This window comes from Cydia strobilella, chromosome 18, assembly GCF_947568885.1.
Source record: "Cydia strobilella chromosome 18, ilCydStro3.1, whole genome shotgun sequence".
Lineage (NCBI taxonomy): Eukaryota > Metazoa > Arthropoda > Insecta > Lepidoptera > Tortricidae > Cydia > Cydia strobilella.
In genome coordinates this window covers 3,333,302-3,360,876 of record NC_086058.1, presented here as the reverse complement: position 1 = coordinate 3,360,876, position 27,575 = coordinate 3,333,302, and the positions used below count along the sequence as shown (strand labels likewise).

The following is a 27,575-nucleotide window of genomic DNA, read 5'->3' as shown; positions in this document are numbered from 1 at the left end:
ATTACACGTATTCTCCCATTATGCTACGCTAAGTAATTGATGGTGAGATGGACAATGCTGGTAATCACGGATGACAGCCATAGAAAAAAATAAACAAAATAGTAAATGACAATTTGAAATTAGTTGCGCGAGAAATTTGAATTGAAAAGTTTCTAACAGTGAACGATTGAATTGAGATTTTCAATGGCTGTTACGTCTATCATGGGTAGTAGGGCAGAATAAATCATGGATTTATTATAAAGCTAAGTAAGTATGTATGTAATATGTTATAATTTTAGTATTCTTTCCTTTTTATCACAACAACAAACATATATATCATTATATAAGGAATGTTCTCTAGTCGACGAGTAGTTAACTTGTGCTGTGGAATTTCAGACGAATAACTCTTTATTGCACTTGAAGCATAAGGACCCTTCTGTGATATAAAGCCACATTTATTTAATCGCAAGTTGAGCCTGAAAGTAATATTATTATTATATAACTAGCTTTTGCCCGCGACTTCGTCTGCGTGGACTTAGTAACAGCAGCTAAAGTAGCACCTGGAAAAATTCTCATAGCAATAATTCAATTTGAGCATATTATGCACACAAATTAGCAGGCACTTCATTAATTATCTCAATTCCACCCCGCTTTTTACTTTCTTAAGGGATGATTTTCGGGATAAAAACTATCCTATGTCCTTCTCAGGGACTCAACCTATCTCTATGCCAAATTTCATCTAAATCGATTCAGCGGTTTAAGCGTGAAGAGGGAACACACAGACAGAAAGACAGACGGATAGACAGACAGACTTTCGCATTTATAATATTAGTATGGAAGTATGGATATGGATTATTATACTTCACCTCGTGCTAGTCATGCATTTTTTTATACACGTTTGGTCGAAATTTGGTTGGAAATTGGTTTGGTTGTAATTTATTCTATTCTGTTTTATTCTAAATTATTATTTAATCTCACAGTTTTTCCTACATCATTTTACTAAAGAGCACTTATTTCATCCTTTAACATCTAGTAAAGCACAATCCCATCACTTTGTCCATTAGTGCGAAGCACATTACAGTATAATAGCTACATCAAAACGCCTTTCACGGCATTTCCATACTGAACTTGAATTCCGTGAGTGCTTTATGTTTAACTAGCTTTTGCCCGCGACTTCGTCTGCGCGGACTTACTAACAGCAGCTAAAGCAAGCATAGCGCCTGGAAAAAATTTCATAGCAATTATTCAATTTGAGCATATTTTGCACACAAATTAGCAGGCACTTCATTAATTATCTCAATTCCACCCCGCTTTTTACTTTCTTAAGGGATGATTTTCGGGATAAAAACTATCCTATGTCCTTCTCAGGGACTCAACCTATCTCTATGCCAAATTTCATCTAAATCGATTCAGCGGTTTAAGCGTGAAGAGGGAACACACAGACAGACAGACAGACAGACTTTCGCATTTATAATAATAGTATGGATAGTGAGAGCTAAGGACGTACCGAAGCGAAGGTAACGGGTAACTTCATGGAAGGCTGTAATGAACAGTGTATTATTATGCCAGCAGTTGTTTGCATACAAAAATATATTACGTTTGTTTTTGTACCTATGTGGTTCTGTATCAGGAGTGCTGAAAACAAATTAATATATTCGGTTCCATGAAAAAGGAATCTTATGGGACAAGGTTAAGGTTATATAAATAAAAAGATTCGAAAATCAAACTAAAATCTTGTATTTCTCTGAAACTACTTAAAATTTGCTGGATATTATTACGTTTGGTGGCTTAAGCTATAACTTCTGAGCTAACCTATCCCAGTAAGTGCCCGTGTACAAATTAAATTAGAGCTTAGAACTTTCATAGAAATAAAACAGTTCCAGTTTTTTAATTTATTTTATTTTTTATTACATATTCAAAACACGCAAAAAATAAAAGTACAAAAGTTAAACTGGGCCTTACCAGGCTATCAGTGATATTACTATTAGTCCTCAATGTATTAACGTTGGCTTTAGGGCGCGCTGTTTAAACTAGAGGTACTAAAATATACCTATCGAAAAAACTTGTTAGTAAAAATACTGTTTATTTTACTTGTACTTTCTACTCGCTTCGCACTAATGAATGCAGATTCATTAACTTACAGTTTCATGTAAATTTCTCCTAACGTGTTTATGCTTCGTTGCTTTAATATTACTGCTGTTTTTATTGTCGTGTAACATTGTTAAGTAGTAGTTCTGAACTTAGTATGCCTAAATAATGTCAGTTATAGACATTTCACGTCTATTTTTAACCTTTGATACAAAAAGAAGTGTGTTATAGTATAGGTACTGTGGCAAGCTAACTTAGTCAGTTAAAAAGGCGGGAAAATTCAAAATTTACATTGGACGGATTCTGCGCGCTTAATTTTTTTTAAATTACCGCTTTTTAGGGTTCCGTACCTCAAAAGGAAAAACGGAACCCTTATACTTTGTTTTCCGTCCGTCTGTCCGTCCGTCCGTCCGTCCGTCTTGCCTTAACTTGCCAAGATAAATGCAATTTTCACTTGTCAAAATAAAGATTCAAATTAGATGGAACGGGAGACCTTATTAGACTTAGGCTCGATACGAGTAAAAATATGAATATGTGTGAATATTTTAAACCTTGCAGACTGACATTTCTGACTGACGATTGCTCAGTGATTTCCACAAGCAGCGAACCCCAATAACGCCAGTTCCTGGCTAAAAGACACCAATCTTGCCTCATTTAAACTTGATTTTATACTAATTTGACATTAGTCGCATCACGCACTAAACTAAAAGTTCGAGCGAAGTGCAGTGCTCGTAATGTCAGATCAAGTTGAAGTTTTTAGTACGTATATGGCTCCTGATAGTAAACATTTTTTTAAATTCAGACAGGCCCGTATCGACGCTGAACTGAACAATATGGCGTGGCGTGTGCGACCCGAGGAGGTGCTTGTCGAAGTGGGCGCCGGCTTGGGGACCAGCCCAGCGCTGCACAGCGTCAATGAGGTGCTGAAGGTAAGACACTTTTAGAAGTCGGAACCACGTTCGACGTGTTGCCTCCCTGTCACACTTACGTACAAATTTACAAGTGCGGCAGAGAGGCAACACGTCGAACGTGGTTCGCGGTTCGCCCTCTGCAAAACCAGATGGACAGACAGTTGAGGACTGCCAACTATGACTTAAGTGCCATCAAACATATAGTCAAACTCAGTGGAGCGGCAAATTGGTTTAACTTGATATCTTTATGTTGTCACTCCACTCAGTACTTTGTCCTTGACATTTTCAACCTTGATTCTAGATTTGTACGCTAATTCTAAAGTACGCTTAACACGTGTCACACACACAGATACCACCAATTTTAAGCGCTAGTGGCCTAGCGGTAAGAGCGTGCGACTTGCAAATTGCAATCCGCATGTCGCGGGTCGAACCCCGGCTCGTACCAATTAGTTTTTCGGAACTTATGTACGAAATATCATTTGATATTTACCATTCGCTTTTCGGTGAAGGGAAACATCGTGAGGAAACCGGAATAATTTCAATAAGGCCTTAGTTTTCGCTCTGGGTTGGTAGGTCAAATATATGGCAGTCGCTTTCGTAAAAAACTAGTGCCTACCCCAATTGTAGGGATTAGTTGCCAAGCGGACCCCAGGCTCGTATGAGCCGTGGCAAAGTGCCGGGACAACGCGAGGAAGAAGAGTAATTATGTGGTCCGTTTGTTCTGGATTCATACAAATTGAATTCGGCACGAATCCAATTAGAACGAGCAATAGGCAATCAGGATGTGTGGGTAAATGCGATTTTACGAAACACACGAGGCAGCGGGTACCCCGGTAAATAAGAAGGATTTGTATAGTCGTATTGTTATAACGATAAGGATCCTATCAAGGATTCAAGTTAGGTAGCGGAACGGTGAGTGAAGAAACAATCTACAACAGGAATGCTAATAAAAAATTCAGGGCTCCGGATTGAAGTCTTGCACACAAATAGCGTTGTCGATAAAGATTTGTACCGGCTATCTAATATTAAGGATAGGACAAAAGAACAGGTACATAATCTTCCTTTGTCTGTACTGTAAACAATATGAAAAATAAATTAGTGTATAAATTTGCTTATGACTCCCGTACAGCAGTTATTAAACCGCATAAAATGTATGACACATAGTACTAATTTAAAGTACTTAGAGCTCTATAAATAAGATTGTGTTAGATAATAAAAGTAAATTTTGATTCATAGTTATTAAGGACATAAATGTATAAACAGTACTATTATGTAGACGGGTTATAAAAATATATGCTGTAAAAATACATACATATTTTTTTAGTTATACACATTTTATCTTAAATAATAAGCAACAACTGATGCTATAATACATTACCTACCGTATCCTGCATAAATAGAGGGAAAGTTCGGCTAAATTCGTCTCATATTTTGAGATATGAAATTAAAAGAGTTGGAAATGAAATCATGATTGACCAAGGCTGTTTACATTACAAATGGTTGTTTATGTTACACAATACACTGATTTAAACTTTCACGATTTTTACTCATTATTATTTACAACGACGGGACTTAATCGCGTAAAATAAGTATTAAACCCACCTCCGACGTTTCGAGGACGGCGTTGTCCCCGTGGTCTCGGAGAAGACTGGCTAAAGTTGACATCAACATCTTCTAGGCGCGCGAGTTTTTCGAACTACCCGCACTTGGTCTTGTTTATTAACTTGAACGTTTTGCGCACTAGGGATGTTACCGGGTCGACACACAACACTCACAATATTCGATTTTTCAACTTTCGATATTTGGTTTCGACCTTCGTCTCGATTGAAATTTCTATGTTTCTTGATTTCAATGGCTTCAACGTTCAAGTTAATAAACAAGACCAAGTGCGGGTAGTTCGAAAAACTCGCGCGCCTAGAAGATGTTGATGTCAACTTTAGCCAGTCTTCTCCGAGACCACGGGGACAACGCCGTCCTCGAAACGTCGGAGGTGGGTTTAATACTTATTTTACGCGATTAAGTCCCGTCGTTGTAAATAATAATATGTTACACAATGTTCCAAATGAAATTTCTTGGTAAAGTTGCACAATACTTCATTATTACTGTATATTCCACTGTGCATTTATTTTAAACCCTCTATCTCCTGGACCATTGCAAAGAACCTTCTATTCAATTGCGTTTTTAAATCTTTATTTTTTACAAATCTAAATTGGATTTGTCTAGGCAAGTTTCGATTTGTGGGAGGCTAGAGGTTATAGGGAGCGTGCACGAAGGTCCTGTAGGGGGCAGCACAACAGGAGCACTCTTTTAATTCTCACACGAATCCATCGCCAAAAAACCACTCCCATACAATCGTAGTACGCTCTCATTTTAAATGTAATGCAATATTGCAGTGTTAAATCATACACTGCTAAAAGTGTATGAGCTTGGTTATATGTAGTAAGCTTGGGTTAGATAAAAAAGTGTACGTAGTTTGAGAAGGTTTTATTTATTGTGAGTATTTTAAACACTTCTGGACGTACTAACTTATGGACGTGGCACCGGGAGTGAAACGTAAACCACAAATCCTGTACAGTAACCCCCTCAGATTTAGTTAAATTATGTTTTATCCCTTTCTTACAAATGCATAAGTCAGGATGACAGATAAAGACAAACGATTCATAACTAATTCAGGCCAGTAACGCGTTTATAAATAACGCCATAAGTATATATTTAATCTGTTTTTTTTTTCAAATTAATAATTAGCTTCTGCCTCAACTCAAGCTATCCCCATACCAAATTGCATTGAAATCGATTAGCGGCCAGACAGACAGACGCAGACATATTTAGTTACTTTCGCATTTTTAAATATTATTAGAGATGTATCATTTTAAAATGTGGCTTTCCATTAGAGAAGGGTTCTTATCTCCTTATGCTTCATGCTTGGACCCTTCTCTAATGGAAAGCCACAAATCTTATTATTTTTATTTTCCCTGAAGGTGAAGTCGGCATCGAACATATAGTGACGGACAAAGTGGCAAAATATGCTTATCGGAACACATTTTTATTTTTATGGTAACAAAGGCGTGTTACAATATACTTACACTGTAGAAAAAATTAATGGGCCCTGGAGGGAAAGTGCCTAAAAACCTTAAGTTAGCTTATTTAACTTAAAGGAGACATTCATTTTTTTTTTAATAAACAAAACTGCATTCAAAGATTTTTCATTATTTTTCAATTTCGCTTGTCAATTTTTTTTTTTTTATTATTATTTATTTCAAGTAGGCTTCAAAAATAAGCATTTTTGAAAAGTCATACATAGGTGTACTTAATAATAAAATATAATAAATATTAATTGAATTAAATTTTAAACAAGAAATAAAGAAATAATTGGTAACAATTAATAAATTCATAGAATGTGCCTTGAGTACTAAATATTCGATTTTATGGATATATGTACGACAGACGAGTGTAAGACCTAATGTTTCTTGGAGAAATGTTATCATTAACATTAACTGTATCGACTAGTAGAATAAAATACCGAGTGTTTATTTTTTGGAATTGTTAGTCGGTCCGGTTCCCAGGCGAGACAAGCGAATTAAAAAAATCTTTGAATGCAGTTTTGATTCTTTAAAAAAATAAAAGAATCTTTCCTTTAAGTAAAATGGCACTTTCCCTCACGGGCCCAGAATTTTATTTTACACTGTATATTTGGCCACTTTGTTCGTCACTATCTATTTGATGCTGACTGTACACGCAGTTTTCCTCTTCATATAATCACGGTAGGCTTTTGCGCCTTTTTATTCAGAATCGAAAAGGCAAGATTTATTGTCCGGTCTCCTGGTTCCCTTTATCTCAGACTAAAGCGTATCGAGTCTTTGTTCTAAATAGAGACGAATAAATGTTAAAGACTGCTAATCACTTTAAAAATGTACGTATTTTCAGTGTATTTTGTAGTTGATTGGGCCTCTTTTAGCGAGGCGCTGTGATATCAGCCAGATAAATCCTTAATACATCATCAATAGTAATTATTATTACATGCAGAGGTTTATCTTATAGTGTTATATTAACCGGGATATAGACCGTGATTACCTTTTGTATTGTTTATGAGCTCCCGATATTTCGACGCAGTTACATGCATCTTATTCACGGGTGACATCACGGTCTATAGCCCGGTCAATATAAGTCTAGTGAAAGTAGTGAAACTATTAACCATGAATCATTCAAAACTCTTATCTCATAGTTGTGACTGGTCGTATCCAAATAGCTCAGTATTAAGCTCATTTTTCATTACAAAAAACATAGAAGATGGGAAAATATACCTTTGTAAAACTGAAATCCTCTTCAGTCGCACATTTCGTTCATAATTCCACTAAGTATTCTGACAGATGAAACTTGAAGCACTTAATTCCATGTTTTATTATTTAACACTAGTGTTCTCGTTAAATTGATCCGTATTTTAACTTAGAAATAAACAAAAAGGTTCAATAACAAATTGCAGCGCGCTGACAATGACACGGTGACTGACAGCTTGACAGGATGTCGAACTGACGTTTAGGTGCTCCTGGTACAATATGACATGCAATAACGTTTTTGATACTACATTCTGATCGTAAAATTTACGTGTAAAAGATAGTTAAATCTTAATTTCCGGAAGTTGTTTTAAACATATTTGTTATTAATAAACGTAAAACACGTTGAAGTGAGGGAAGAATTCGGAAATAAACTAAAAATATCATAAAGTAAAATAATATATCAGATTCATACGTAATGGATTTCAGAACGCACCTTCTTTTATAATTTATTTGGGCTCCTCAAACTGAACTGCTATCTATGTGTGCGTGAAATGTGGATGTCGTTGTAAATGTCTCTGTCCTTCTAAAACATCGCGTGCGTGAAAGGGATAGATATCGGGGAAATCGACATTTAGTGATTGTAAACGTTAAGATATGGGCCGTAAGGATTAGTAATCACAATTGGACATATGACCTTCTTCTTGAGTCGAGCGCCGTTATGTGCCATGGGGCGAACGACCTCCTTCTCAATTCTGGTATCCTGGTACTTTTTGGATAATGTTTGTCTTAATAAGTCGCCTGTCGCCTGTCGCCTGTCGCTGGTCGCCTGTCGCTGGTCGCCTGTCGCCTGTCGCTGGTCGCCTGTCTCTTGTCGCCTGTCGCTTGTCTCTTGTCGCCTGTCGCCTGTCGCTGGTCGCCTGTCTCTTGTCGCCTGTCTCTTGTCGCCTGTCGCTTGTCTCTTGTCGCCGGTCGCCTGTCGCTGGTCGCCTGTCTCTTGTCGCCTGTCGCTTGTCGCTTGTAGCTTGTCGCCTGTCGCTGGTCGCCGGTCGCCTGTCTCTTGTCGCCTGTCGCTTGTCTCTTGTCGCCTGTCGCCTGTCGCTGGTCGCCTGTCGCTTGTCGCTTGTAGCTTGTCGCCTGTCGCTGGTCGCCGGTCGCCTGTCGCCTGTCGCCTGTCGCCTGTCGCTTGTCGTCAGTATCCTATTGTTATGTCGCCGGTCGCTTGTCGCCAGTCGCCGGTCGCTTGTCGCTTGTCGCCGGTCGCTGGTCGCTTGTCGTCAGTATTCTATTGTTATGTCGCCGGTCGCTTGTCGCCGGTCGCTTGTCCCTGGTCGCTTGTCGCCGGTCGCCTGTCGCTGGTCGCCGGTCGCCTGTCGCTGGTCGCTTGTCGTCAATATCCTATTGTTATGTCGCTAGTCGTCGGTCGCTTGTCGTCAGTCGCCGGTCGCTGGTCGCTTGTCGCCTGTCGCAAGTCGCCTGTCGCTACTAAAAGGTATAAAAGGCCGGAGCGGGCACGGGGGAATTCATTCATTCTTCAACCATCGGACTAGTCGTGACTCTGGCTTTTGGGCGTAATTTTCGTACTGGTAAGCGAAGTTTCTCTGCTACTTTTTCTGTGTTTGTTTTTACTTGGAATTATCTTGGTAAATTAAAACTTAGAATTTGTGTCTGCGTTTGGTTTTACGGGGACAATATCGTCGTAACGCTGAACCTAGACTATTGTGGAGATTCTTTGCTGCTATGTATGGGTTTTATTTTATTGTAAAGTTTTCGATACTGAGTTGTTCCGAGTGCCGCCACGTTATGCAGGGACAATATCGTTGCATAGCAAGGACTTGGAATTGGTCTGTGTTTGGTTTTACGGGGACAATATCGTCGTAACGCTAAACTAGGACCATAGTGGAGATTCTTTACTGATGTGTTGTGTGTAGTGTTGAGTGCCGTGAAGTGAAATTTTCTACACTGTATTGTTCTAAGTGCCGCCACGTTATGCAGGGACAATATCGTTGCATAGCAGGTACTTGAAATTGTGTCTAGGTTTAATTTTGCGAGAAGTAATTTTCGTAATGTTAAGCTTGGATAATGGTGCCTAAGGGAATTTCACTTCTTTATTTAGTTTGTTTGTTTTGTGAGAAATTTATACTAGTAAAATTACTCTTAGTTATTTTAGTGTTTTTTCTATGGGGTCTTTTGCTATTTTTGAAGCCAGATCATTGCTTGGACTGACAGTTTGTCCAACTAAACATTCATCACGCCTGGCGGTGTTAAAGGTGATGGGTGGTTAGGAGTCTTTTAGTTCCAGGCTTGAGAGGGCCTGGCATCTCTTCTTTACCAACATAAGAGATGAACTATCTCCCAGGTCTCAAAGCCCAGCTGTTAGATGGAAGTGAGGGCATCACGTGCGTGCCATTCGGAGTAATCTGAGCTCACTAAAGTCGGCAGTAATTGGGATCTGGTCCCCTATTAAATATATTTATATATTTCGGTGCTCTGGCGCATGCTAGTGCTGATTGCGGGGAAGGATTCTGTCGTGATTATTATTATATACTTAGTCTTAGTTGCGGCAGGACTTCTCATGTGGTTGGTGCTGGTGTGTGCAAAGGGTTCCGATCCACTGATAGACACGGAATAGGGCGACTTACCTCCTAATTCTTTGGCTTGCGAGCGTAGGAGGGGGAGTCAAATACACGGACCATTAGTTTTGCTAATCTCGGTTTGGTCTACCGAACTTTCCAGCTTCTAGTAGGGATACACTTGTGTATATTCCAAGGCACTAGGTCAATGGTAAGTGCGATCTGTGCTTTGGGTGTACCTAGAGTAGGGCCAGAGGGTAGGATTATAAATAGGGTAGAGTCATACACTATTTGTCTGTAGGTATTTGTGTGTAGGGTCTCTTTTATGCTTGGTCTAAGACTCTGATATGGTTGATATAAATTCTTCTTTTAAAGACTTAAAAATATGGCTTCATTAACCTAAAATATGAGTATTTAAAAGGTAAAGGATTCTTTTGCCTAAATCTTTCAAACTTTTAATTTATCTGGGGAAAATAAATTAAATTCCTATGAAATCTTTATTTTTTTATCTATTAAATTTCTGGTTTTTGGAGTAAAGACGAGGTACTGAGTTTTGCAATCAGGTTTCTAAGGTATTTGCAAAATAAATTCTTAAAATATCAAGATGGGTTTAGGCATACAGATCGTTCTGGGATAGAAGAATGGTTTGTTTTAGGGACCCCTTGGCAGGCAAGAGCAGTCCAATGGGAATTTGAGTGGAATAATGCTCAACTTGATATTTCAGTTTCATAAAATATAGCAAATAACATTAGTGCTTCGTTTATACATCTAAAAGACTAGAAATTTAGTCTATACTTTCAGTTCTGGGTATTGGGAAAAGGGATTAGTATCCCTAGCTTTTGAACATAAAAAAGAAGTAATTTTGATTGACTGATGATACTTGGCGCTTCTTTCATCAGATCATCTAGGAATGCTTAGGTTGCGAAGCGTTGGTCATAGCCCGTCTGGCTACAATGTTAGGATAGGTGACCCGAATAATGTTTTAAAACGGGATAAGGCCTTCTGACCCGCATCGAGCATGCGAAGCAGTACGTGTGAACTCACACATCGTTTAGAAGGTGATAGTATAATTATAACTTTTCCTAAAAAGCTAGGGTGTAAATGGGCTTATCCTGGGAGTGCTGCTTCGTATGTTATCCCGAAGGCTTAATAGGCGTAGCGGGACTTCACCAAAAACATTTTTAAACTCATTTTACTAACAACAATTTTAACCTCATACTAACCATATATGCTGCAATTACCTAGATAACGTCATATATAGTAAGCCTTTAACAGCATTTACATTACATGAATAGATTTAACAAAATTGTATTATTAATTTCATCACTACGCTCGGAATACTATTTTAGAATGCTTCGCTACGCTCAGCTTTCAATTATGGAATCATTTGCTTCGTTCTGGATTCGATGTGCGGCCTCACCGTAAATATGTCAATTTCCTTCCTAGTGACACAATCTACTGTAACTATTAAAATATTCCTTAGTATCATAATAAAATATATCTACAGTACCATAAATATAAAAATTCTTTAAAATATAGGTAATAATAGAATAATACCGGAGTCCAAAATTTAGTTGATACTCATTAAAGAATCTAGGGTTCCGCGGTACACTTCGAGGGGTTCTAACTACTATCTAGACGATCACGTGGCCAAATTTTAGGGGTAAATTCTTAAGAGGTGGTTAGCATAAGATTTAGCATAAGAGTAGCTTATAGTAATATTTGGGGTGGGTGACATAGTGTACAACAAATCACTTAGTTTGGTGAAGACAGACAATTTTATACAGAGATTAACTGTCTATATAATTTAATTGTCTCGGATTCTAAGGAAATAATAGCGATTTTTCCTCATTCCATATCTATGTCACTTTTAGGGTAATTGTCCCATATCGAATGAAATATAACATTTCGTAGTTTCCTATAAAGTATGTACGAAATTGGGTGGTACAGTCAGCTGCACAGAAAAGGTACCCCCCTGCATATAATTTTGTATGCAAAGGTGCTAAGCGAATAGTATTGCTGACTGTACATTATACTCGGTGTCAGTGCGTTAGACGGTCTTTCTTGGTCGTTTAACTATTGTAATGGGTTACCCAGTCCTTGTTTATGACTGCATAAAACATTCACAGTTTACCGTATTGGTAGGTCTTAAAATCAACCCCGTCTATTTATTTTATAGGCCATTCATTGCCTATTTACGATTGTTAGATGTTAATGTTGTTTGGGAAGTAAACTGCTATGGATTTTGTTGTATCTCTCAGTAATATTAATTTACATTTAGCGTGATTTTTATATCTAGATATAATATCTATCAAGTATCAAATTAATGTGAGATATTCAAGTTCAAATGGCGCTCTTTAATTAAAATTGACATTGAAATTGAAATTCTTTATTTGGTGTAAATAACTTCAATCGCTGCTTCTTGACTCTTTCTTCTTTTATTGACTGGAATCTCAAGAGTTTGAGGTATCTATTTGTTCCACTGATCCCTTTCATATAAAATAATCAAATATATTGCCCCCAGCTTTCCCTAGGCTGGAGTACCCAAAGAACAGTAGGATCGCCTGCCTTTACTCTATCTTCGTTCACCGTGGGCCTGTACAAGGGGAACAGAGTTGCAGTCAAAAAGATCCACAGGAAGAAGCTAGACCTCAACAAGAAGCTTACGTGGGAAATTAAGCAGGTTAGTTTTTGATGATTTGCCTTTTTAATTTTAAAACTAACACGGGACAATCGCGTAAAACTTATGTTTATTTATGGCCTGACGTTTCGAACGTGACGTTACGTTCGTGGTCACAGGCAGACTGGCGAGGAATTTAATCAATATCTTCTTGCTGCGCGGGTTTTGCGAACTACCTGCACTTGATCTTGATTATTCACTTGTACGCTAGGGTTGTCATTTTGCCTACACACAATACTCACGACATCCGATGGTATGTGATGGGATGGTTTTTCACCCTTACATTTGCTAATAAAAAAATAAGGTGACTTAAGAATACGTTCTAAGATAGCATAAACTGCGTCAGAGTGCACAATGAAGAAGAAAAGTGCAAATCTATCGCACCATGTATCTATACCTTTAACGGGCGCACATTGATTAGTCGGTACTTTGTACAGTGAGCAGCAATATCAACAAAGCGGGCTAGATGTTCAAAGAAGTTATACACGCGATCTTATTTTGGATCAAGTTATCTAAAGTTTCACTCGTTCAACATTGTCCTCAGGCAAGGAACGTGTCGCATGAGAACACGGCTCGCTTCATCGGCGCTTGCGTCGACTGTCCGCTCGTGTTCGTACTGACAGAGTATTGCCCGAAGGGATCCCTGAAAGACGTCCTCTCCAACGATGAAATCCAGCTAGACTGGAACTTTAGGACCTCACTCGTACATGACATTGTCCAGGTAAACTTACGTTCATGAAATAGTTTCATACATACCTTAATAAGAGCTTAAATTAGAGCAGGATTTCTCATTTTTTTCTTCCAAATTAGGTACTGCGACTTTCTTTCTCAGTATATTTTTCGAAACTATGCTTTTAACGAGCAAGAGTAGGCAACTTACGGCCTAGCAATCCTAGCATCCATCATCTCACAGAATCTTAGGCATTCACTTCTCACAGCTGCCCATCGCCAGGCAATTAAGTCGCATTAAGGTGCTATGTCAAGAGCGCATTCAATTGTAATATAATTATTGTAATTGTAATAGAATTGGGATTGTTGTTGTATAATAGTGTTATATTAAGTTATTCCTGTCACACGATGTTACATAACGTTATACTCGTAAACCTGCAAGTGTAGGAGCATCATAACAAAAGATAAACAGAAGCCATTGTACTTTTTATGTCTTGCAACCATAAAAATTACCACAGATTTAAACGACAATTTTTCACAAGGGCATGTGCTACCTCCACGGCGGTCTGGGCGCGCACGGCAAGCTTCGCTCCTCGAACTGCCTCATCGATGGCCGCTTCGTGTTGAAGATATCCGACTACGGCCCCAACACGCTCTGCACACCTACTGATCTCATCAAGGATGACACTTATTATTATAGTAAGTGGAAGTTTGGCTTCTTATAGCACATGAAGACTGACTCTGACCTGAATTCATGGTTGAGATCCAATAATCATGGTATCATGTTAACCCTCATCAGCCCTCATAACCTTCGTATTGATTTAAAACCCGTGAAAGCTAAAATTGTTCTTTTTATGGTCTAGAATTGCTTTGGACGGCTCCGGAGCTAGTCGCTGCAAGCGTTTACCCTGGAGCTGCAGCATCTCTGAAGGGTGATGTCTATAGCTTTGGGATCATCCTAGAGGAAATCGTGCTGCGCGCTGGCCCGTTCCACCATTACACCACCGCTATGACTAACAGGGGTAATGTTGTGAAACTTACTTGGAGCGTTTTTATTCCATCTTACAGCTTTTGGCTTCTTGATCGACAGCAGGTGGACTGTTGGAAAGTGAGGGTTAGATAGGAAGATGAGGTTGATCCTCTGGAATTAGAAACCAGGATTGCCAGCATTACAGGGTAACTACCGATCAGACTAAATTGTCTGTATCCATTTGTCTTCTTCAGCTGAAATCACACACCCATCAATTTTAAGACCTTTGAATTTTGGCTTCCTTAATTTTGTTATTATATTGTTGTAATTCCTTAATGTTCCTTAGAGATAGTCTCGCGCGTGTGCGGGCGCGAGTCGCCTCCGTTTCGGCCTATGGTGATAGCCAACGAGGCGGGTGCCGGCCCAGGCGCCAACACTGCGTCAGATTTGATGGACTTGGCAGCTAGTTGCTGGGCCGAGGCGCCCGATGATAGGCCCACGTTTGATTTCATCAATGCTAATCATATCAAGTAAGTTTCAAAATTCCTAATGAGGAGAGGAAAAACAGGGTTAAATAAAGAACATTTCTTTGTTCTAATCGCCGTCTGCGCTGGGTAGTTTTTTCAATAGGTCCTTTACTACAAGGTAAACTGTGACTGTGACTTATTGTGAAGTGCTTTTGACTATTTACCTCATATATATTTGTAGTGATTAACAATTGATTCTAGCAACCGTCTTTTCATATTCATCATCATCATAACTTAAGAGCTTTGCTCTTGTCGGTGGAGTAATTGCCAATCCTTTCTTTCCTGAGCCAGTCTTTTGATTTGTCTTTTGTCTTTCCATATTACTTAACACAATCTAGGACACCGATGTTAATGTTCTTTGACACAAGCACTAGTGCTTTGGGTTGGAGGATTTTGAGTATTTTTGAGTTGGGTTTCTGGTTGGAGGTTACTTGAAACCTGTTACTTGATAAGTATCTATGTCTCTACGTAAAACGTAGGTGTTACGACTAAAACTGGTTTTATTAGGGGCTACTGCGACAACCTGATGGATGACCTACTGAGCCGAATGGAGCAATACGCTAACAATTTGGAGTCTCTCGTGGAAGAGAAGACGGAGCAGTTGTCGCTAGAGAAACGGCGATCTGAAGAATTGCTGTACCAAGTATTACCAAGGTAAAAATAGACAAATTTACTTTACATTTACATAATTATGTCACGTTTTCTATTTTGCCTTCTTATATAAAAAGCTAGTAGACTAGTGTAGATAGGTCAGAGCTAATTTCGAGTATGAAAGACTGGAAGTGTAGACTGAAAAATATAGTGTTGCAGGAAATCGACTTGACGGCTTTTCGAGTCATGAATGATTACGAGCCTCTACGCGTCAAGCATTTGTCTCAAAATTAGCTTTGACTTATTTACTCGCGAGAACATAAAATGTTTTTGTGGACTACTTCCAAAAGAAGTATCATTATTTATTACGAAAATATTATTTTAAAGAATGTCACATACGGTCAAAGAATTTAATTCCAGTACCATTTCGTACCTTGTCACAGTGACATTAGTATGAGAATCCCTAGCGACTTTTATATTGATTAGAATAGAATATAATAGTTTTTATTCGTAAACACACAGACAATAGACATACATTAAAAGAACATAGTGAAAATAAAGTGTCACGAAATGGCCCCATCTCAGCATGCTGCTGATTGTCACTGTGACAAGGTACAGTGCAAAAATGTTGCAAATTCATACCAATGGCTATGATTGCTGCAAGACCATTGACTTATTTCTTTACCATTTATTTATTCATCCAGGCCAGTAGCCCAACAACTGATGGCCGGCGAGGTGGTGCAGCCGGAGAGCTTCGAGTGCGTAACGGTCTACTTCAGTGATATAGTGGGCTTCACCGAGCTGTGTGCCGCTTCCACTCCCATACAGGTGGTGGATCTCCTCAACGACCTGTACAGCACTTTCGACAGAATTATATGCTTCTATGATGTTTATAAGGTAAGTTTTACTTTGCGCAAACGCTTTGCTTCCAGGTTTATTGTGCGAACGGCTAAGGAGTGGAACTCACTGCCTGCTTACGAGTATATATTCCCAGCCTACTATAACTTGGATCTTTTCAAATCGAGAATGAATAGACATCTGTTAGATAAGCATGCTTCATCTTAGATCGATCGGTACTTAGGTACTATAAGGTGAGATTGTGTTCAAATGCCAATAAAGAAAAAGCTTTTGCATGAAATTTGTGTAAAGTTATGTAACTTTTACAAAATACTGACATTTAAAGCGAGCTAGCGTTTAAGCTGTTGTTTGCGCTATATTATGTTGTTTGTATTTAGGGTTTTTGACACCTCGACCCATTTTATTTCTCGAGTTTCAAGAATTCTCGAGCCCGAATTCTCGAGTTGTCTTGAGTCTCGAGTCTTTTTATATAAATCGTAAAAATTGGGTAAAATAAAAAAACTAAATATTTTTTATTGCACACATTATGATTATACGTAACAAAAATGAATGTCTTCTTTCAAACAAACAAAAACTAAAATATTACAAGCAAACAACAATAATAATGGGAAGGGCAAATTGGTGCCCAAGTAAACAAAAAACCGGCCAAGTGCGAGTCGGACTCACGCACCGAGGGTTCCGTACTTTTTAGTATTTATTGTAATAGCGGCAACAGAAATACATCATCTGTGAAAATTTCAACTGTCTAGCTATCACGGTTCATGAGATACAGCCTGGTGACAGACGGACAGACGGACAGCAGAGTCTTAGTAATAGGGTCCCGTTTTTACCCTTTGGGTACGGAACCCTAAAAATGAGTGGTAAGTTCCGAAAGGTCGCGAAGTAAAGCCGAAAAGAATGAGAAAAGAGAGGATGACTGGGGCCACAGGGGGAAAACTCACACCTCCCAGTGATCTCCAGCCCCAAATTTATTAGCCCTTAATTATAATTGAATTATTAAAACAAACAATTTTTAAAACGTTACAAAATGTGATATATCATTGAAAGTCTTACTGTCATTCATTTTAAAAGTAGGTACTTTAAGAAATATAAGGTGAACTCCGTACTCCGTAGTCCGTTTTACATAATTTAATATACCACAGCTGAAAAGCAAATGGAAACGGCTCTCATATTTGACTAGGGTGCACGTGTGGCAAGTTCGGTTTCTCCTGTGATATTACCTGCGTTATGTGTAGAGAACGTGTCTACATTGTCTACCTTGACTACAAATTAAGAACCGCCCAACAAATGTTGTTTTTAGGGTTCCGTACCTCAAAAGGAAAAAACGGAACCCTTATAGGATTACTCGTGCGTCTGTCTGTCTGTCTGTCCGTCTGTCACAGCCTATTTTCTCCGAAACTACTGGACCAATAAAGTTGAAATTTGGTATACATATGTAAGTTTGTGACCCAAAGACGGACATGTAACGTAAAGAAATGAGTTTTAAACAGCGGGGCCACTTTTGGGGGGTAAATGAGAAAATTAAAAAATAAAGTTTTTCAAACTATAATGTGTTACATATCAAATAATGAAAGAGCTCATTCTGAGAAACTCAAATATATTTTTTTATAATTTTAGTATTACCAGTTTAGAAGTTATTCAAGAAAATAGACAAAAAATTACCTTTATCTCCGAAACTACTGGGTCTAAAATTATGAAAAAAATACACAAAATAGTTCTTTACAGATCACAGGAAAACCTATTAGAAATATGCAGTCGGACTTAATTACTTAGTTTTTGATCCGACCCCTAAGTGTTTTTAAGACATTTCACTCGCGCTTCACATAAAAAATACATTGTTTAAATTGTGTAATGTACGGAACCCTTGGAACGCGAGTCCGACTCGCACTTGGCCGGTTTTTTTTTTATTGACGGAGTGACTATTTAATTTAGTAGTTTTTAGGCTTCCGTACCCAAAGGGTAAAAACGGGACCCTATTAAATTATTTTTTTATACTAAGACCACTGTCTTGTCTGTCTGTCCGTCTGTCACCATGCTGTATCTCATGAACCGTGATAGCTACACAGTTGAAATTTTCACAGATGATGTATTTCTGTTGCCGCTATAACAACAAATACTAAAAATAGAATAAATTAAATATTTAAGTGGGGCTCCCATACAACAAACGTGATTTTTTTTTGCAGATTTTTGCGTAATGGTAGGGAACCCTTTGTGCGCGAGTCCAACTCGCACTTGGCCGGTTTTTTTTTTAAATCTAACTGCGAGTAGGAGAAGTACCTATCCGATTTTTTATATATTTATATTATTATTGCAGTGCTTTGTCGGTGTGTTTAACTTTCAAAAGCTTCGTCTTAGGGCCACCCCACACTATATACCATTAAAAAAATTGCGTCTCCCGAGTGTCGGAATCTAGCCATTAGTAGTAGACGCAACGTTGGAGCGCAACTGCACAGCAACGCCATTTTTAGGGTTCCGTACCCAAAGGGTCAAAACGGGACCCTATTACATAGTTTCCGCTGTCCGTCTGTCGGTCTGTCTTTCACCAGGCTGTATCTCATGAACCGAATTTTCACAGATGATTGTATACTAAAAAGTACGGAACCCTCGGTGCGCGAGTCCGACTCGAGTTGACTATATTTACCTTACTATCGTCATTATATTTACCTAAACGTCACTCACACCAAGATCATGTTCACAAGCGCGCCAATATTAAGCCAACTTAATATAAGGGGCCCTTTTATTCAGCTCAAACTCAAGTAAATATAAGGGACCAAAAAGGACATATTCTCGTTACCGAAATATGTTATTTGGACTTTGTCGGCCCAAATGTACCGAATATCGTTAGAACGCTACTGTGCGTACCTAAATTAGTATACCTACAGCCGTGTGCTAATTAGTATACAAGAACGCCAATTAGGCCTTGTTTCACATCGTATCCCTACTAGCCTTTGATAATGCTTATACGTACAGTCAAGGGCATAAATATATATACATTCCCAAAGTTTCAAAAATATGTGTACGCTCTTACACCTTAGACAAGTCGTGTTCACATATTTTTGAGCCATTTGTCTGGATCGATATGTTTGCCTTCGACTGTACCTACGCGCGCCTTGGTCGAGCTTCTATAGCTATAGGATGATTCATAACATAACATAAGAGTTGGCGCGAGATACTTATGTACTGAAGTAAGAAATCTTAAGTAAATTCTGTTCCAGCTTTCGTGAATGTATACATGCCGGGGCTATAAGCAGTAAGCAGTGTAACCACTGCATAAAGGAAACAATACATTTTGTTTAACAGATTAGGGCCCGAGCTCGAAAAAATCATCTGAGATAATTTATACTATAGTTGTAGAGATGGTCCCTACAGTCGATGTCAAAGATATGTTTACATTTTTCGCCGTATTACAAAGAAGTAAGGTGCAAAATTGTAAAGATATCTTTGACGTCGACGTAACAACAAATATAATATAAATATAATATAAATAAATAAATATAAATAAATACATAATTCTACCGTTTTTAAGGGAAGTCACATAGAAAGCGTCCATATCGATGGCACCTACTTAATAGTCATATTTGACTCATGAAAATGAAATAGGTAACGTAGCTACCACCTACCACTTATCATATCGTTATAAAAATTACGCTGTGTGTAAAATTACGCTGTGTGTTTTTTTTATACAATATCGCAAAAATTGCCAACTCGGCCGGGACGTCGCCAGTTTTGTAACCATCTGTCACTTTCACGAGTCAAATCCCGGGCAAGGATATCCTAACTCAACAAACTTTCAGACGTGCTTAAATGCCATTAAACCCAAAGTGAAAAGGGTTATTTAGCACTTTGATTACGGATAGAAAATTAATCATATGCCCATGTCAACCATTCGTGAAGGATTATGTTTAGTTACCAGTCAGTAAAGTTCAAAGTGTAACGATTTTGGATTGATTAACGACCTCCTATTAGGTATTTGATAAGGTGAAATTATAATCAGGGTGTATACTGCCAAGAGGTAACTTCTCAAGCTGAATTCGTAAATCATATTTAAAGACTTTTACTTACAACGGAGTCCTTTCGGCCTGACTCCTACTTTCCGGGATGTATCCGTACCGATATCCAACCATCTTCAGCTACTTGGCACGAGTATCTCGTCTAACCTGAGCTTTGGGGCGTATATTGAATCTCTGGCCAAATCTGCAGCTAGACGATTGGGCGTCCTCTCTAAGGTCAAGCGGTACTTCACACCGGGGCAGCTTCTTCAGCTTTACGTAGCTCAAGTCCGGTCGTGTATGGAGTACTGCAGCCACCTTTGGGATGGGTCCGCCAAATATCAGTTAGCCGCCTTAGATTCCATAGACAAACGCGCTAGGAAGCTTATTGGAGATGCGGGATTAGTAGAGGCTAGACTGCAGAGCCTTGAACACCGTAGAAAGGTAGCTTGTTTATCGGTGTTCTAGAGGATACATTTCGGGGAGTGTGCGATGGGATTACATAATTTAATCTCCCCATCTCCATTCTGTCACCGTGGGACTAGACGCGGACTTGCGTTTCACCCTTACGTCGTTACTCTGCCACTGATTCGTACTAAGCGCTATGCATCCAGCTTTATCATACGAACGGCTAAGGAGTGGAATTCACTTCCTGCAAATATATTCCCAGTCCACTATAACTTGGATCTTTTTAAATCCAGAGTGAATAGACATCTTTTAGGTAAGCATGATCCATCCTAGACTGCATCGGCACTTACCATCAGGTGAGATTGCGGTCAAGTGCTTGCCTTTTTGTAATAAAAAAATAAAAAAAAACTGTAATAAGCAATACAAATACAATTAAAAAATAACTTACAGTGAAAGTCGCTCAAATAAAAACTAAAAACAGTTTCTTTAATTGTCCTCTTTGTAATTATTTATTCATTTGGGAAAATTAAGTTTAAATAGTATAAATATTAATATTGTCTTCGGTTACCGCGATAGTTACTCATGAAATAAAACTATGAAAACGGATTATATCGCGTATATTGAATTTATAATACATCCCGACGTTTCGAACTCTTTACAGCGTCACCCGTTGACCACGAACGCTGTAAAGAGTTCGAAACGTCGGGATGTATTATAAATTTAATATACGCGATATAATCCGTTTTCATAGTTTTATTTCATAGTATAATTATTACATACCTAAAGTAGCAGGCAGTAAAGTAAGTAATGTAAGTATTCCAGATTTACTGCCCGAGCTGTGTTTACTATTTTTCTGCTTGAAGCCGGAAAGCGGCAACTTCGTTTAGCGTAGCGTGCCGAAAGTCGACATTTTCCGCACAGAAAACAGATAATATTATTTTGAAAATACTCGTTCATCTCAGATTATTTCATCAATTGCGTTATTGTCCCAGATCACGTTCACCAATATAAAATTAGGTCAATGGGTCGTTCCGGTGAAATAGTCACAAAACGTAACTAAGGATGTAACATATTGTATTTAAATGAAATTACCAAAATTTAACTGAAAATATTTTTGATTCATAGTTTGTCAAGGGACTGTCTCATGTCAAACATAGACTGAGAAAATCATACTATCTTTGTCTTACACTAGTACTAGCACCCAAAAGAAAACGATGAGTATAGTTTTTTTGTTCCTATTTAATAATAATATTTTTGATTCATAGTTTGTCAAGGGACTATCTCATGTCAAACATAGACTGAGAGAATCATACTATCTTTGTCTTACACTAGTACTAGCACCCAAAAGAAAACGATGAGTATAGTTTTTTTTGCTCCTATTTACTTTACTGACAAGATTTGCTTGACCAACTATATATGTATATAATCCAATTAAAACTGTTGTGAGACATACTAACATTAAATAATTTTACGGTTTAGACTCACTTGTTTTAGTCACTCGCGCTCTTCGGAGAGCCTAGGTCTCCTTTCTCAAGCACTAACAGTGCGAGCAGCGTTCACGATGGCCGACAGCGTTCGCGAAAATTATTTAACGTCCATACTATAATATTATAAATGCGAAAGTCTGTCTGTGTGTTACCTCTTCACACATAAAACCGCTATACGAAATTGGGCATAGAGATAGTTTGAGTCCCGGAGAAGGACATATGATAGTTTTTATCCCGAAAGTCATCCCTTAAGAGGATCAAAAGCGGGGTCACAGAATAACTAATAGTACTACCGTACAGAAAATTCACTCCTTTACAAAAGTCAGATTTAGGTATAAAATTATACCTACACTCGCCGCCTGCAAGCAAAATTGAAACTTATAACCGCGCACGAACCGTGAATCTTCTTTGCGCGCCGCAGTTTTATGACCGAGCTGCGAGTGTCGGCACGGGGTTGTCACTTGACAAGTTTTTGTACCTATACCTACTTATTTATTATTTTTAAGACAAATATGTAGGAATTACAAACGTTGATTCTGTAAACATAGTTTTTTTATCCGGAGATGGTATGTCTGATTCTCACGGAAGTAGTTATGCCACAGAAGTACTTATTTCTTTGAAAATATGTCGGTCAATATAGTCCGGAATTAAAAAAAAAATGTTATTTCTGCTTCCTTGTTCTTCCGTTTATTCACACATTCGTAAACAGAACAATATCTATACATTTAGGTTTCGAAGGCATTATGCATTTTCAATTTTGCGCGAGTCGAGCGGCAGCCCATTGCCATACTCCTGCCCGGGAGGCGCGCCGGCCAAATGTACCTAAACTGCGAAGTGACACCCCCCTGGCGGGGTGGAATTGAGATAATTAATGAAATGCCTGATAATTTGAGTAAACAGTTAAGCATTTGCTCATATTTAATTATTGCTATTAGACTTTATCCAGGCGCTATTCTTACTCTAGCTGCGGTTACTAAGTCCACGCAGACGAAGTAAGGTCTGTTTTTTTATTCCGTAGACCAAAATGACGTTTCATGTGTAAGACATGATATTTCTTAGTACCACATGAAATGTCATTTTAGTCTGCGGAATAAAAAAACAGAATTATAGGTACCCATAACACAAGCCTTATAATTCCTGACAGTCGGAAGTATTTATACTCTCATTAGTAACCTATACATACTCCCCCATAGGTACGCGTAAGAAAATAACCTTGTAATTTTTTTGACATAAAATTTGAAAACGTATTTCATTGCAGTTAGTAAGTCATTTTGTTAGAAATAGTTATTTTTATTATCTTGACTTTGATCCATATATTTGCCAGCCTTTGTCCTAAAAGCAAAAGTTTAACTTTTAAGAGACAAACTTATCCTTATAAATATAATCTATGAGTGCAATAATAATAAACGTAAATATTGAATGTTTATGGTATGAGGGCATGACTTTCAATATTTCTAAGAGAGAAGACGAGGGGCCTTTATAGCTAAAGGTAAAGACATAAAAGTCTAGTAGCAGGTACTTCAATACGGCCTCCGCCATTGATTTTTATTACATTGTGAAATGTACAGACAGAGTAGGTAATTTCTTGATCTAGTACCTCAGAAGAAAATTGATAAAGTCTCCGTCGCTACAACGCTAAAAATAATTATTATACTTATTCAATAAATATTTATCTACTAGGCTATTTTTATACTTACGAAAAGTAATTATTCGATATTGAATGCGTGACTCTCGTATTTTAAATAAAATGAGATCCTAACCTAATATAAATATAACAAATTTCAATGTTAAATTGCCGTTTGACAATATTAAATTTAAAGTGGCACCTCCATACTTTGTACTGCAAAACTGATGTAGTGTTAGCTTAGATGGACTGTTTCAACTGTCTGCCTTCACAGGTGGAGACGATAGGCGACGCGTACATGGTGGTGTCCGGTCTGCCAGAACGCAATGGCGATCAACACGCCCGAGAAATCTGTTTGATGGCGCTTGCAATAGTCGAGGCTGTCCGTGGTTTCGTTGTTCGACATCGGCCTGCTCATCGACTAGAGGTGATACTAAATAATATATGTTAAATACAAACTAGGCTCCGACCACGCTAAGTTTACTGCCTTGGCAGTGATAATGTCATGAAAACTTACCGTGGTCCAACTCTATCCCCGTATGACATCGGTTGATCGAGTAAAGATACGCAGATTCTACCTCCAAGTGACGTACTTATAAGTATAACTATATATTATAGACATAGGTAAATAAGTTTTAAAATAGTTGACAGTTTCATCATTCTTGCCATGTTTTGTGTGCGTCTTTTTACGGACACACACTAATAACCTATTTGTGGTTAATTAAAACAAAACGCATAAAACACGACATGCGTATGGATTTCCGCAAAGTAACCCCTGATTCTATTAACTATTTGTGGTTCTTAACGCTACATTAATTGTGTATTTCTGTAAATATTGTAAGTACAAACTCGTCTCTAGCAGTGGTGTAGGGTGAACTAATGTAGCCGTGGACGAAATCGCATCTGCGAGGCCGTTTTCTTTCACTGTGCTCGAAGGGGCCTCGCGCGAGGCCCCCCTTGGGGCGCAAGGCCGTAGGCGATGGCCCAGTTTGCCCACGCCTAGCTACGCCACTAGTCTCTAGTCTACAGGCGTTTTATGCTCTAAAAAAATTCCATATGCAGGTTCGAGTAGGCGTCCACTCCGGGCCTGTATGCGCAGGAGTGGTTGGGGTGAAGATGCCCCATTACTGTCTGTTCGGGGACACCGTCAACACGGCCAGCCGGATGGAATCTACAGGACAACGTAAGTAGTACAATAGCTATAATAAAATTTCACTCGCTGTGCGATGGACTCGATTAACTAACTTATTCACGGCTAACCTACGGGCGTAGCGCTCCGGATAATATGGGCTTTCGGGTATGTAGCGATAATGCTTTTAAGAGGTGAAATGACAACGTGTTGTGATTAGTGCTGAATGGGCTAAGTGACTAAGTGATGTTACTCGTAGTGTTGGTTTCGTTTTTTTTTATTTTTTTTTATTTATTTATTTGGGAAACATACAGCACATACAATAAGGTAAAAGATATAGTAAGAACATAGGCCAAAAGAGTTTCCACTTATAGTTAATACAAAATTCCTTTGCTCCGAAAAAAAAGTACAATTATTAGGTATTTTGAATTTAAGTTGAATTTAACAAATAACATTGAGTAATAATAACAAGCATAATTTAGAATTTGGAAAATAACAAGCACAATTTTCAATTTAGAATTTGAAATCAAATAGGTACAATTACAATAACAATCATAACAATACAACACAAGATTACAATTTTATTACTAGCTACGAGTTAACGAAATTTGCCATTTATTATATTTTTTTATTTTGTTTGATGACAAAAACAAATCTATTACACCTATGCTGGAACAAATCAATGTGTGAATATTTCTTATTATATATATTGCATGCTCTTGCTAAAAATTTGTTGTTTACATATTTTTTTTTGAACGAGGTGTCAAAAATGGACGCTTACTTTTTATGCCGTAATCACGTAGATAAAATGCTTTATCGAACCACATCTGACCTGTATGATTTGTTGCTCATCATACGCCTTTTTTACTCGACATCGATAAAGTCACAAAAAGGGCTATGGTTTTATGTACAAACAAGTGTAAAAACATGCATACAATTTACTCAAAAATATGTCCCATAGTTCTTGATTCGCTGACATAAGAACTATGGGACATATTTTTGAGTATGACGAGTGCACCCATATTTTTACACTTGACTGTACTATAGAAGATATCATACGATATACGATATTTGAACTTTAAGAATATTTACTAGTCACGTGTTTGTATTTAACTTTGGCTGAGTATAATTACTTAGTTTGGAAACACTTAATACATTCTAGCAAGTTATACGTCAAATAACGCAAGATTGAAATTGGCTACGAAATCCGTGTAATTATAACTTCCCTAATAAATTAAAGCACCTTCAATAAACTTAAGAAAATAAAATGAAAAAATTAAACGAAAGTAGTCTGGACCGATATCTTTTAACTACATATATCTGTTACCTACTCTTCTAATATTGAAATTAATCTCAATGTCAAGTTTGTCTAAGATAGAGAGTAGATTTTAAGGGAAAGTAAAAATATTGAGATATATTTTCCAGCAAATATTAATTACGTAGAAATTAACGTTTGGCGATAATAAACATTATTACCTAAATTACAAATGTTTTCTGTTATTATGATGTTTCATAACAACTGATAAATAGGATTAAATTCAAATAATTTAAATCTTATGAGATATAAAGATAAAATCACTGTTTTTAATTTTTATATATTGAATGAATATTTTAACTTAAAACTAGTTATAATATGTATATGGAAGTCTGAAAAATGTACTAGAGAAAATACAATATTAAAACGAATGAATCGATCACTATGAGCATGTAGCCTTGCACATCTATAGTCTACTCTGTTCGCACCCGGACATTGAAGACGACCGTGGCTGGCTACAGAAATAAATAAAAAATGTCTTTGTGTTACTTTAGCCCTCCGCATCCACCTAAGCGAAAGCACACGCGCGCTGCTCGACCAGTGGGGCACGTTCGTTGTCGAGCGTAGAGGCGAAGTAGAACTCAAGGGCCGAGGTCGAATGCTAACCCACTGGCTCCTACATTGTTCAGAGCCTGAAGCCAGGCCGCTGGCCGCGGGGCCGCAGCCGCCGCCCCAGTACCCTATACTGTTCCCGGCGATGCCGCAGCCGACTATAGCGCAGCATATCCCGTACTTGGTGGTCGATCCGCCGACGCTTGCCGCTTGAAGAGCTTATACCGGTAACATTCCTAATGTTGTTAATTGTAAAAAATAAACAATGCCATAATATAGTTATAGTTACGTGTTGCATTCATTTGTAAGACTTCTCCCATTGATTTCGTGCGATATATATTTACTTATTTATAATATGTTTAATGTATAGTTCTAACTTAAAAGGCATATTGTATTTATAGGTAGACTCGTTTTCGTACTCACATCTTTCATTATAACTTTCTTTTATATGTTGCCAAATAGATAATATATACAATTAGATGCTATCCTTTGTATCATATTTAATCATGATTAGATTATTTGTTAGAAATGTATATGTTACGAAGAGAGGCCTAATCGAAACTTTGTAAAATTAGGAATCTATTATTAATGCCAATTATTAAATTCCTAAGTATAAACTTGGAAACCTCTATAGTATATTTTCGGCCTCAAAGGTTAAGATGTGGAGAAATCCAATTTTCTCTCTAGAGCCTGAAATGTGAAATATACTTAAACCAGTTCAAATGCCGAGCTCGGACTTAATTTGAATGAAAACGTAAAATGTATTTATCTTACATGTGGAATTTGTGGGTTAAGTTCGACATATACCAAATCTAAAATCGAGGCGAATGCCTTGATTTTTTTAACAACAGCAAAGATAGATATAACTCCGTAATAGATGGATACAGTCTAAGGAAAAAACGTGCCTCGAAAATCACGAAAATTTGATTCTCGATCAGATGGCGCCACTAGTTT

The 27,575-nt window shown here is 37.9% G+C and overlaps 1 protein-coding gene across 1 annotated transcript in view; it reads left to right on the top strand.

Moving 5' to 3' along the window:
• Positions 1-26,835, top strand: part of LOC134749651 (atrial natriuretic peptide receptor 1) — a 78,202-nt gene extending 51,367 nt beyond the window's left edge. The window contains exons 12-23 of the mRNA XM_063684667.1: positions 2,870-2,979; positions 4,828-4,870; positions 12,364-12,505; positions 13,047-13,223; positions 13,714-13,870; positions 14,035-14,193; positions 14,488-14,671; positions 15,176-15,322; positions 15,964-16,156; positions 23,900-24,052; positions 24,688-24,808; positions 26,564-26,835. Of these exons, the coding sequence (XP_063540737.1) occupies positions 2,870-2,979; positions 4,828-4,870; positions 12,364-12,505; positions 13,047-13,223; positions 13,714-13,870; positions 14,035-14,193; positions 14,488-14,671; positions 15,176-15,322; positions 15,964-16,156; positions 23,900-24,052; positions 24,688-24,808; positions 26,564-26,835 (1,858 nt within the window). The remainder of the gene's footprint in view (positions 1-2,869; positions 2,980-4,827; positions 4,871-12,363; positions 12,506-13,046; positions 13,224-13,713; positions 13,871-14,034; positions 14,194-14,487; positions 14,672-15,175; positions 15,323-15,963; positions 16,157-23,899; positions 24,053-24,687; positions 24,809-26,563) is intronic.
• The last annotated feature ends 740 nt before the right edge of the window (positions 26,836-27,575 follow it).